General features: G+C 36.2%; 3 protein-coding genes across 3 annotated transcripts; 2 read left to right on the forward strand and 1 right to left on the reverse strand.

The window, feature by feature from the left end:
• Positions 1-683: 683 nt before the first annotated feature.
• Positions 684-4,352, forward strand: LOC112705865 (L-ascorbate oxidase homolog). The gene is made up of 6 exons (XM_025756860.2): positions 684-1,096; positions 1,171-1,280; positions 2,459-2,729; positions 2,808-3,256; positions 3,349-3,714; positions 3,801-4,352. The coding sequence occupies exons 1-6, from the start codon at positions 959-961 to the stop codon at positions 4,090-4,092; spliced, it is 1,626 nt and encodes a 541-aa protein (XP_025612645.1). The 5' UTR covers positions 684-958; the 3' UTR covers positions 4,093-4,352.
• Positions 4,353-5,178: 826 nt separating this feature from the next.
• LOC112705880 (uncharacterized) lies at positions 5,179-8,368 on the forward strand. The gene is made up of 6 exons (XM_025756884.3): positions 5,179-5,867; positions 6,072-6,728; positions 6,915-7,355; positions 7,474-7,646; positions 7,764-7,947; positions 8,030-8,368. The coding sequence occupies exons 1-6, from the start codon at positions 5,463-5,465 to the stop codon at positions 8,123-8,125; spliced, it is 1,956 nt and encodes a 651-aa protein (XP_025612669.1). The 5' UTR covers positions 5,179-5,462; the 3' UTR covers positions 8,126-8,368.
• A 1,461-nt stretch (positions 8,369-9,829) lies between these two features.
• Positions 9,830-11,844, reverse strand: LOC112705887 (uncharacterized). Its single transcript, XM_025756896.2, has 6 exons — positions 11,573-11,844; positions 11,085-11,463; positions 10,851-11,009; positions 10,594-10,766; positions 10,358-10,463; positions 9,830-10,056 (listed from the first exon to the last, which is right to left on the reverse strand). Exons 2-6 carry the CDS (start codon positions 11,436-11,438, stop codon positions 10,027-10,029), a joined length of 822 nt encoding a protein of 273 aa, XP_025612681.1. The 5' UTR covers positions 11,439-11,463; positions 11,573-11,844; the 3' UTR covers positions 9,830-10,026.
• Between the last annotated feature and the right edge of the window lie 531 nt (positions 11,845-12,375).

Genomic DNA, 12,375 nt, shown 5'->3' on the forward strand with positions numbered 1-12,375 from the left:
ATAATTAAAAAATGGCATTATCTCACTCTTACTTTTATCCATGAAGATACCAATCATATAGCACCAACTTTAAAAAAAAAAATGTGGCCTTAAATAAAAAAGCGACGGCTCAAAATATTGAATGCAATATAATTTCCTTCATTAGATTAAAGTTAAATTAGTCTCTAAAAAAATGTCTAATTTTTAAATATCTCTTTAAAATATTTTATTATTAAATTAGTTATTCAAAAATTATAAATTAATTATTTTTATTTTTTAATTACTTAATTAATATTTTTTATCAACAATTAATGATATGATATGTTAACTCATATGATACATGATACTTAATATATTCAATTAGATGTTAAATAAATATATTTATGAAAATTTATCAATTTAGTATCATTAAGTTATATTAGGATTATGATTTATATAATTAAAAAAAGATTAAATTAATATTTTTTTATAAATATATATGATTAGTGTCTAATTCAATATACTAAATATTATGTATGTTGTTAGTTAATATATAATAACATTAATTATTAACAAAAATTATTAATTGAGTGAAAAAAAACAAAAATAATGATATAATTTTTTAAAAATTAATTTAATTAATAATTTTTTTAAAAACAAATTTAAAAAATAATTAAACTTTTGGAGACTAATTTGTACATAAACTCTTCCTTCATTAGTTGAATGGGATGCAGTGCACTGGCCAAAAGAGAGAATCACATTAATTTGCTCTGGTTGTCCTCGTAGAATTGCGCTAAATTGCGAATACTATTAGTCTATTACTAGTTGTAGATGTAATAACCTACGCCTAGTGAGTCTGTGAGTGTGTTGTGTTGTCAATTATTAATAACATAAATAAATAATAGAACGCCTTCGGTATACATAACAACTGACAGATCTACGCTTTCCAAATCTCAAGCGAACAACACTCTTCCTTTCCAGTTGAGTGTGTTTGCAAAAAATGAGGCCATGCATTCTTCTCTTTTCTTCTCTCATTCTTCTTCATCTATCCTGTTCTGTAAACTCTGAAGACCCCTACAGGTTCTTCACTTGGAAGGTCACCTATGGTGACATCTACCCCCTTGGTGTTAAACAACAGGTACTCCTCCATCCCTTTTTCTTTCCTTAACAACTTACTAACTAAATAACCGCTTTTCAATTCCGTTCTTGCAGGGGATCTTGATTAACGGCCAGTTCCCGGGTCCTCATATTGACGCCGTTACTAATGACAACTTGGTTATCAGTGTCTATAACTACCTCAGAGAACCCTTCCTCATTTCATGGTACACTTCTTCTTCTTCTTCTTTGTCTAAGTCTTAACATTCTTGCGTGTTATCTTCATAGTTGTTTTTATTTATTTCTTGTTTCTCATTAAAAGTAAGATGCAGGGGAATGTATGCTACTACATCTATTATTAAGAATATTTAAAGGTTCTTCCCTTTTAGTTCAGACACCCCATGTTTTTCGCTTTCACTTTACTGGTTGTTCACGTGCATTATCTTCTCTTGTTTGGATATATAGGGAACTTATTTTTCAAAGCGTCATTTTTTTCCCTATACAAACTTGCATATTTGATCTTTTTGGGTCGTTTGTTTGACAAAGTGCTAACTAAAAAAAGATGTCTAATAATATTAGCTCGCGAAGGGATTTATTATTATTTAATTTAAAAATTTCTTAGAAATGAGATGAGAGCATAGAGGCTTAGCCTGTCTTTTTGGGCACTTTATCAAATTTCTCTTTTAATTGTAAACCCCTTTCAAACAAACAGCCAATTAGAAATTAGAATCCATTATCGGTGGTGATTTGTATTTTGTAGTCAAATTAAATCACATTCCAATATTAATTAACATATAAACATGAATTTTATGGGTCTATTTGGAGTAGCTGTCAACTGAGGGAATATATAGATGGATCCACAAGTAGATAAAAAAATAAAAAATAAAAAATACACGGAGTAGCTGGCAATTTAAGAATTTTGACTGTATTGACAGCATCTTTTGGTGTAATTGATTATTCTTTACTTTGGGACCAAATTGGTTATTGAGCAGTCAAAATTGTAACAGAATAGAAGTATTCCCGAAATAGGATCCTCTGTTGCAGATTTCTTTAGGGGAAGTGCTAGTGTAGATAATCTACCTTGACTGGTTTTTATAGTTTACATATCTTTGTATCAGCTCTTTTTACTGTTGTATTTATGTTAATTTACTTTCCAATGATACGTAAGAAAGGCATCTCTGGTTCTTGATTGAGAAATGGATTCAAAATAATTCTAATCAATCATTTTTAATTTTGAAAAGAACAAAAGTATTTCAATTGCTACAAATATGGATTATTAAAAAAAAATAAGACATGAATTTGTATATTTCCCTTCGACTTAAGACCTAACAAAATTAGCATTTTATTTGACATATATGCATAGTTGATAGTTGATAATGTGGAGTGATGCTGAGTTGTGGTGCAGGAATGGGTTACAACACAGAAGGAATTCATGGCAGGATGGAGTGTCTGGCACAAACTGTCCAATCCCACCTGGCAGGAACTTCACTTACAATATCCAAGTCAAAGATCAGATTGGCAGCTTCTTCTACTTCCCTTCTCTTGGAATGCACAAAGCTGCTGGAGCATTTGGCGCCATCAGAATCTGGAGCCGCCCTAAGATTCCCGTCCCTTTTCCTCCTCCTGCTGGTGACTTTTACATTCTTGCTGGAGACTGGTTCAAGCTAGATCACCATGTAAGCCCGGTCCCCCTTCTCTATACATTCATCTCAAATACACTTTCTTCTTCTTTATGTAATTCTTGATAATTATAGAGACTGAGACGCCTCCTGGAGAATGGGCATAACCTTCCATTCCCTGATGGGCTTCTCATCAACGGACGCGGTTGGAATGGAAACACATTCACAGTAGATCAAGGTAAGACTTACAGATTCAGAATATCAAACGTGGGGCTCACAACATCCATCAACTTCAGAATCCAAGGCCACAAGATGAAACTTGTGGAGGTCGAAGGATCTCATACTCTCCAGAACACCTACTCCTCCCTTGACATCCATCTTGGACAGTCCTATTCCGTGCTCGTCACTGCCGATCAGCCTCCCAAGGATTACTACATTGCTGTATCTACGCGTTTTACCAGACGGGTCCTCACAACTACGTCTGTTCTTCACTACAGCAATTCTCACACCGGGGTATCGGGTCCTGTTCCTGGAGGCCCCACCACTGATATCGTTTCATCTGTTTTTCAGGCCAGAAGCATCCGGTATACACACATCATTGCGATAGTCCTTTCTTGAATTACAAGCAATTTGATCAAATTAACTAATAACTAACATGCTTCCATGTTCAAACCAGGTGGAACCTGACAGCAAGTGGACCAAGACCAAATCCCCAAGGATCTTACCACTATGGAATGATCATACCCACTCGAACCATCATGCTCGCAAACTCTGCTCCCTATATCAATGGCAAGCAGAGGTTTGCTGTAAACAGTGTGTCTTATGTTCAGCCGGATACACCATTGAAACTCGCGGACTACTTCAACATTGGTGGAGTCTACTGGGTGGGAAGCATGCCCACCAACCCCACCGGGGGAAACGGTTATCTCCAAACTGCAGTGATGGGGGCAAACTTCCATGAATTTGTGGAGATTGTGTTCCAAAACTGGGAGGATACTGTGCAGTCATGGCATATTGATGGCTATTCGTTCTTTGTTGTAGGGTAAGCTTATCATACAGTACACTTGCATTATATAATTTGTTATTACAAAAAGTAAGAATTTGTGTGGATTGAATTGAATTGAATAGGTTTGGGAGTGGGCAGTGGACGGTTAATAGTAGAGGAAGCTACAATTTGAGAGACACAGTAGCAAGATGCACAACACAGGTATATCCAAGGTCATGGACTGCAATATACATGCCACTGGACAACGTGGGAATGTGGAACATAAGGTCTGAGAACTGGGCAAGGCAATACTTGGGACAACAATTTTATCTCAGAGTATACACACCTTCAGGATCATGGAGGGACGAATATCCGGTGCCAAAGAATGCACTTCTCTGTGGCAGGGCAACTGGTCGTCGCACTAGGCCTTTCTGATTTCATTCTAGCTACTTACATTTCTATCGTGTCACGACAGGGTGACACCATTCATGTCCATTTAATTCTATTAATTTATGCTTACCATATTTGCGGGGATTTTAGTTTTACTATCGACAACTCATCTTCAGCTGCTCATTTTTTTAACGGATGGTGCACAATTTGTGATCTATGCTTGTAATGTTGCTTGGCCAACAAAATTCAACCACAATCGAATAATTCTCCTTTTTTTTAAATAATATTTGCAGTTTGCTGCCAAATGTTGTACGCATTAAGTTCTTTTAATCCTTATTGAAATATTACATCATGTGCCTAATAGAAATTAATCAAAGCTAGATAGAGATACGAATTTATATTTCAATTGACAAAAGGTCCTAATTTCGAAAATTCTAATTCTAATATGGTAATTCAACAAGCCAAGAGTCAAGTTGGTATATTAATATACAACAATGCTAGGGAACAACTCTATATAAGTCAAGAATCAGCTAACTGGTAACCGGATGTTGCTACTAATAGGCACACGGATGTTTTTTTTTTCTTGTAAATTGGATGGTTTTGGATATGATTTCTATGTTTCATGTGTTACGCATTAATAAAACATAATTAATTATATGGAATCAACTAATGAATAATCAAAGCATCTGTTCCGTAATTCTCTCCTAACACTAACGTGGTCAACAATAATTTAACAAACAAATTAAATTATAAATTAATAAAACTAATTATAATTAATTATGTTGTTCCATTCTTGACTGATTATTAGTTGGTTCCATATACTTTTCCATTAACATATACACATATATATAACAATTAACAAAATGTTCTGTATATTAAAAATAGTTACTAAATTAGTTGTTATATATTTATATATATTAATTTATAATTTTTTTCCAATCAAATAATCAGCTAAAATAATCCTAAAATAATCAAACTTGTGGCAGACGAATAATTAAAATTGTTTATAATAGTATAATAATTTTTTATGAGATATCAAAAATTTATTTTTTAAAGCCAATAATTGATTAGGGGCTAATTTTTAGGAACATAATTTAACCATTAATTATCTTCATCAATATTTAGTGGCACAGCCACCTGGGGATACACATGAAGTGTATGAGGCACCACCAAACCACACAAAATATCTAGAAATTTTTTCTTTTTATTTGGGCCAATTTCATATTTTTAGGCTATAATCTACCAACAAATCTAGTGAAGCTGAATATACGCCCACAAAGCCCAATCCAACTAAAACCCTTCTTCAACCTCATCAACGAAGCACAGCATCATTCGCGCCTTCGCGGTGGACGGTGGTCTTCCTCCATTCATCAGAACGGAGTCGCACATAATTTGTCCCATACGAAGCAGGAGCCATGGCGGACGTAGTGCAGTACAGAATGGAAAGCATGCTCGATGAGCTCGACGACCTCGAGCAGCGCGGCCTCTTCAGCCGCCTCGAGATCGCCGAGATCGTGAAACAGCGCCGCAAATTCGAGTACAGGCTGAAGCGTCCGTGTCCTCTCAAGCAGGACTTCCTTGCCTACGTGGACTATGAGACTCAGCTCGACGCCCTCCGCGGCCTCCGCAAGAAGTCGGTGGCTCGCGAGCTCAAGAAGCAGGGTAACAAGAATCTCAAGAAGTCCAAGTCCGATGCCGCTGGTAGGCGCAGAATCGTGGAGATTTATGAGCTAGCTTTGAAGCGTTACAAGGGCGACATTGATCTCTGGTTTCGCTACCTTGAGTTCTGCAGGCAGAGGAAAAACGGTAGAATGAAGAAGGTAGCTTCCTGTTAATCATTTCATCTTAACCTAAAATTATAGATATACCTGATTGTTTAAGACATAGATAATAACTTTTTAATTTGGTGTGCACATTACACAGGATTATTAAAGGACGAATTTATGAATTGTGATTTGTTTTAAGAGTTTAATTTTGTTTATGCTTAGGTGGTATGAGCATTTTGGCCTTTTGAAATTTTGTAGGCACTGGCAAAGGTTATTAGGTTTCATCCCAAGGTACCTGGAGTTTGGATTTACACTGCGGCTTGGGAATTTGATAATAACTTGAATGTAGCAGCTGCTCGTGCTTTGATGCAGGAAGGTCTCAGAGTTTGTCCAACATCAGAAGACCTTTGGGTAGAGTACCTTCGGATGGAACTTGTATACCTAAATAAGTTGAAGGCGCGCAAGGTTGCTTTGGGCGAGGATGAGGGGACTCTCACTCGTGATCCTAGAACTGCTGATGAGAAGCAGTGGAGAGATGAGAACAAAGAGTTGTTTATGACCCTTGATGAAAAAGATAATAGTGATGAGCAGAATGTTGAGGGTGGTGAGTTGAGGCAGAAACAAGAATTATTTGAAGAGCATGGTTTGAACATCTATCGAACTGTCTACGAAGGAGCACTTGAAGCTGTTCCTTCAAGTCTCAGTCTTAGGAAGCGCTTTTTTGAGATATTGGAGGGTACAAATTTAGCGCATTATGAAGATTTAAGAAAGGATATATTGCATGATATGAAGAGGGATTTTTCAACAAAACCAGAATTCTGGAACTGGCTTGCAAGGCAAGAATGTGACATTGAAAATATGCTGGTGGATATTAGCGAAGAAGTCCTAGATCCCCGGGTGCAAAAAGCAGTTCAGGTATGTTCCTGTGTAAGCACTGAACTAGATGAGCAATAGTAATTTGAATTAAGTGACTGAGATTTGTCAATGCCTTGAACTTAACATTATCGACAAGGAAGGATGTTCTAAGGAAAATATTGATTGGATCATTGTCTTGTATGCCATATTGATGTATTGAACTTTGGGCTGTTTTTGATTTTGCAGGTTTATGAGGAGGCTTTAAAATCTGTTCCTTCAGGTGTCATGTTTAGCATGTATGCAGAATTTCTAATGGGTATTGTAGCTCCTAAAGGAGAAAATAGGTTATCATCTGGTCTTTCAGTAAAATATACATCCCATTTACTTGAAGTGTATGAAAGGGCTGAAAGAATGGAGTGCATTACTGAATATCTTGCTTGCAAACACGTGTCCTTGTATTTGCAGTTGAGACAATTGGATAAGGCAAGGAAACTAGCTAGAAAACTTAGCAGTGGAAAACTTGCTGAATCAGTTCAGTTATGGGAATTAAGGATCACTATAGAAATTAGATGTATCACAATGAATTCGACATTGCCAAGTGATGCTGATCTGCAATCCCTCTTTGAACTCCTTAGGCAAATTCTGACAAAAGTTAGTGCTTCCAAGTCAGAGAATTTGTGGATACAGGTATGCTGTCACAACCAGTTTTTCACTTCCCTTCAATCAGTCTTGTCGCATATAAAGTCAGCTTCAATCATATTACCTCACTTTATGGTATCTATATTGTTCTGTCACTCAAATGCAGGGACTTAAATTCTATGCAAATCAAAGAGAGTATTTTGATAAACTAGTGGAGATATCGGTTGTAATTTTGACCAGAGATGGTGGCAGTGAAAATGGGTTTTCCCTTTCAGCTGCCATTGTGAACTTTATACTTCAAAAGGATGGAATTCAGCAGGCCAGACATATATATAAGCGGTATGTGCTGTGTGGCATTAGTTCAGCGCGATGTTTTACTTATAACTAAACATGCTTCATTTCTGGGAGATTCTCTTTCTTGTTTCCTTTGATTCCTGAATTGGTTTCTTATTGCAGATATGTAGCATTACCACGTCCCGGGCTTGCTTTATATAAAAGCTGCATTGACTTGGAAGCAAACTATGCATCATTAGGTGATAAAGATGGTCTCGTAAATGCCAGGAAATTATATGAATCTGCACTTGCAACTTATGACCAAAATGTCAGCTTGTGGCAAAATTACTACCGAATGGAGACCAAGGTAAAGTTCTTCTGCTTGGGATGGTTATCAATCAAACTGAATAGTGAAGTATATGACTTTTTTTGGGGGGTTTATTTTGCAGATGGGAACATCAGAAAAGGCTACTGCAATCTATTGGCGCGCAAGGAAAATACTCAAAGATGCTGGTGAATTTATTGCATCCACGGATTTGTCATGATAATTTACAAATTTCAATTAAGATCCTGGCTTATTGCAGTCCAATTTTGACCACTTTTTTCCTTGATAAATTTGTTGTTATTGACGAGGCTATACTTAAATTTGGTATTTCATCTCGAGAGGGTGACATGGAACTTTCTCCTTCTTGGTTGTCATTGTAACTCCCTCCACCCCAATATGTCTGTTGGGTATTGCTAATGAGATGTTTCACGCATTATAATATCATGTATAGTCTTATACCAAAGTGGCAAGACTGCTTTCATTTACGTTATGTGGGATTTTCAATTGCAGGAAGAAAAAAAATGAAAAATGATTAGAAAGAGAATCGCATAACGTAAAACCGAAACGTAATGTAGTCCTCAAAGAATTTTAGAGTGGACACTTTAGTTTTCAATTAAAATTAATTATTCGATTGGTCCTTAACAATTAATTCCGTCAAGTACTTAGGTTTTTTACTCCATTAATTCTAACGGAAGGTAAAATAGTCCCTGGTGGACAAAATGGTCTTTGATCTCTTCTATTCGGAAATGATACTGTTCTCTCCCAATTTTCATCATATTTCGCATAACATTAACAGTCTAATATTGTAACTTCAAACTACACAATGCATACTCTATAAATTTAATGTTCACAAGAAAAAAAAATCCTCAACTTGTTCTCAACCAATTCATAGTCAGGAAATTAATGCTTATGTCTCTCAACTAGTTGTCGTCTTCGATGGATCCCATGAATCTAGATAGCAAGTCTGATTTGTTAAGACTCGTTGTCGTCGTTGCCATCTCCCTCATCCTCTCCCCTAACATCTCCATGACCACATTATCCACCACTCCGATTACTTCTTTCAGCTTCTTCTCCGAACCAATATTCAGTAATTGCTTCAGTTTCCATATGAGCGGCAACGACGACATTGCTCGTTGTAATAGCTTGGATGCGAGGTCAAAGCTGAAAATTTGTATATGATGTCGAAGGAGAATCTTCTCATGATGTCCTAATGTCCAACAATCTATATTGCTTGCTGGAGAATGGAGAAAGGCGCGCCCTTGGAGTAGTTGTGGAACTTGGTCTTGAGGATGTCGTGGATGTTGTCGGGGTTGGAGGTGATGTTATCAAAGACGTGGAAGTGGATGCTTTTGGTGAGTGAAGTGTAAAGAAGGTGGATGTACCAGCCACAAAAATTTAAGAAGTGTGTGGTCCATGGCATGTTGAGGTAAGTGCAACACGTGTGACAATTACACCATGGTTTAATCTTGGAGTTAAAGAGGGGGAAGGAAAAGATGGAAAAGAAGACTGTAAAGGTGAAGAAGGAGAGTATGAATGTTAGGGTTATGCGAGATATGATAAAATTTGGGAAAGAGCAGTGTCGTTTTCGAATAAAGGGGTTAGAGATCATTTTGTCCCTTGTTAGAATTGCCAGGGATCATTTTGTCCCATGTTAGAGTTTTCAGGGACCATTTTGTCTTCCGTTAAAGTTGACGGAGCCAAGGACCTAAGTGACTGACGGAATTAATTGTTAGAGACCAATCGAGTAATTAATTTTAGTTGGAGACTAAAATGTCTGGTTTGAAAATTTTGAGAACTTAAATGAGTATATACTCTAGAAAATATTTAGCATTAAACTAAAATTAGATAGTGGGAAAAATAATATACTTTTTGTTGTAGAGGTTGATAATTAACTTTTTCACCAGATTCGTATCATGCATGAGGCTAACACATAGAAGGCATTATATATCATATATTAGTCTATTAAATGTACAAAGTAAAGCACATTCCACCTAGGTGGACTACAGGAGATTTTTTTTTTCTTTACTATATACTCTTTTTTTTGGGAAGAAGAGGGTGGGTGGGTGGTGGGAACTGAGGAGGGTAAGTTGCTGGGATACCAGTTGAGTTTTTTTGGCGCTTTTATACTTTTGGCCACTGTGGACTCACTACCTGCAACAACCAGTTGACCATATGTGTAAGTAATAATGAACAAGGCTAACCAAAACACACAAGAATAATCGTCTCTAAAACATACATGTCATTCTCTGTTCACGAATCTCATTTCTTCCTTTGAGAGAATTAGGAGAGGCGAAAAAAGCTAAGTAAACAAACCATTACTAATAGGCTATATTAAGTACTGATCAATCAATAGTCAATATGCAGAACGGTTAAACACATTACAGTCCCTACTTGGCTACTCCCTTCCCTCTCAAGACAATTGATCGCCAAATGTAAAATGTAAATTGCTAACCTCAAGTGTGCTAAAGACTAATCTCATCCGGCTAGCAACAACCGATGGTTCCTCAGCTTGACCCATCACAGCTGTTTGTTCAAGTTGAAGAGTCTTTACCGGAAGCCTTCAATAAAAACAATGTAAGCAATATTGTGAACATCCAACATGCTTTTTTCTCACTTGTAAAAGTTACTACTCAATTAACTACACTCAGATAAGGAAAGATAACAAGTGTTTGCAAGAAAGAGTCTCACCAAGCCATTCCCTTCATATAATATGCATTCGCTATAAGAGCACAGAAGCCTTTCCACTGGAGTCTCACTTCATCTGACACTGGAGGCGTCGACGACCACCTAACAATAGTTGGTTGTGGTGTACACAAGATTGTGATGAATATAATGCTTAACCAAAAAATGCACTCATCAACCTGCATGAACATTAAGACAACTTATAGATCTAGGACCAGCACAACTGATGAACCAGCTAGTTAAAATTCAAAGCAGAAAACTACCTCCTCTGAGATGATCTTAGATTTCAAGCTGGTGCTTCCACCGTAACTTGACATTGCTTCAATTTCAGTGCCAGAGTCCTTTATATCAGTAAGCTCTTTCCTCAATCCTTCATCAGTGCATCCAAGTGCATACGCATTTACCCCCGCAGTGATGAACTCCTAAGAATTAAGACAAATAAATCGGTTACTTGAATATAGAGAAGCAAGTTAATTAGGTTATGGCAGTGGACATACTTTTAGATTGTCACCTCCACCACGATCAATGAAGTTCCGGTAACGCCTAAACAAGCTGATCGCTATGTTGCGCGAGGATCGATATTCATCCTCCGATGAGATGGAATCGTGCAACCCGCAGTGCCATAGATGAAGGCTCTTGTGGTGCTTATCGCACTTGCCGGAGAAGGAGGAACTATGAAATATATTGCCACAGGGAGTAGCAGAAGGTGGTTTAGGAAAAGCAGAATTGCAATTTATTATAAAATTAACATTATTTGTTTTATAATAATTATAAGTTTGGTGCAGTGATGGTGCTGAATCTTGATGTGAATGGCACTTTAGAATAGCTCTGGGAGCATTCACCGTTAGCATGGTTGAACCATGATACTGTTCCCTTCTACAATAATCAACAATAGAAAAGCTTAAGCAGAAAAAAGAAGAGAGTTTGCGTTTTATTTGGTTAATAATATTATGGATAAATGAGAAATGGAGTGAAGAATGGATACCTGGTGAGGGAGTAATGAACTTAGGCGAAAATAGAGATTTGGGGAAAAGTAGATGAAATTAAGGAATGTGAGGCGAGGGGCATGGCATAATCGGAACCACGAATTCTACGAATGGCTTCGGGCTTCTGAGGATCGCTTTCATCTCTCAATCAAAATATCCCGGATTTCTTGGCTCTCTCTGAGTAATCGTTACGTGTATTCTTTCACCGACTAAACATTGCTATTTACTACCACAGCCTTCTCTTCTCCGACCACGGCATCCATCTTTTCCCGTTGACCGTTAAAATGAGGGTATTTATTTATTTATTTATTTTTACTAAAGATAAAAGACTCGAACCCGCAACTTTTTAATTGAGTATAGAGAGATTATGTTATTTGAGCTATTATTCATTGACAATTAGTGTATTTATTAATTAATTCTCTTTTTTCTTTATACATAAAATAGATATGTATTTTTTTGGTGACATAAATTATATATGTATAATAGTTATAAATATAAGGTTAGTAAAAATGATAAATGCCTAATATTCTAATTAAGATTTTTTTTAGTTTAAATATTTGAAATAAAAATATACTTTTTATAAGTTATAAATGATGAAGAATATCTTAAGAAGAATTTTAGTATAAAATACTTTTATATAAATAATTAATTGTGTATTGTCAAATTAATAAAAGAAATTAATTGAAAATTCAATTCTTTCAAAAGAAAATGTACTAAACTCTTCTTATATCTCATTGTAATAAGATAATAGATAAAATAAAATGCTTTTGTTGTTTTATTTATGTAGTTCATTTTATTAGAA

This window comes from Arachis hypogaea, chromosome 1 (genome assembly GCF_003086295.3).
Source record: "Arachis hypogaea cultivar Tifrunner chromosome 1, arahy.Tifrunner.gnm2.J5K5, whole genome shotgun sequence".
Taxonomy (NCBI): domain Eukaryota; kingdom Viridiplantae; phylum Streptophyta; class Magnoliopsida; order Fabales; family Fabaceae; genus Arachis; species Arachis hypogaea.

Bases quoted from the DNA above. Each gene is read 5' to 3' on its own strand.
- LOC112705865 (XM_025756860.2), top strand. From the start codon at position 959: ATGAGGCCATGCATTCTTCTCTTTTCTTCTCTCATTCTTCTTCATCTA. The intron at 2,730-2,807 runs GTAAGCCCGGTC...TGATAATTATAG, and splicing joins GGTTCAAGCTAGATCACCAT to AGACTGAGACGCCTCCTGGA. The intron at 3,257-3,348 runs GTATACACACAT...TGTTCAAACCAG, and splicing joins TTTCAGGCCAGAAGCATCCG to GTGGAACCTGACAGCAAGTG.
- LOC112705880 (XM_025756884.3), top strand. From the start codon at position 5,463: ATGGCGGACGTAGTGCAGTACAGAATGGAAAGCATGCTCGATGAGCTC. The intron at 7,356-7,473 runs GTATGCTGTCAC...ACTCAAATGCAG, and splicing joins CAGAGAATTTGTGGATACAG to GGACTTAAATTCTATGCAAA. The intron at 7,647-7,763 runs GTATGTGCTGTG...TTCTTATTGCAG, and splicing joins GCCAGACATATATATAAGCG to ATATGTAGCATTACCACGTC.
- LOC112705887 (XM_025756896.2), bottom strand. From the start codon at position 11,438: ATGCTAACGGTGAATGCTCCCAGAGCTATTCTAAAGTGCCATTCACAT. The intron at 11,010-11,084 runs GTATGTCCACTG...CTTAATTCTTAG, and splicing joins GTGGAGGTGACAATCTAAAA to GAGTTCATCACTGCGGGGGT. The intron at 10,767-10,850 runs GTAGTTTTCTGC...ATGTTCATGCAG, and splicing joins CTAAGATCATCTCAGAGGAG to GTTGATGAGTGCATTTTTTG.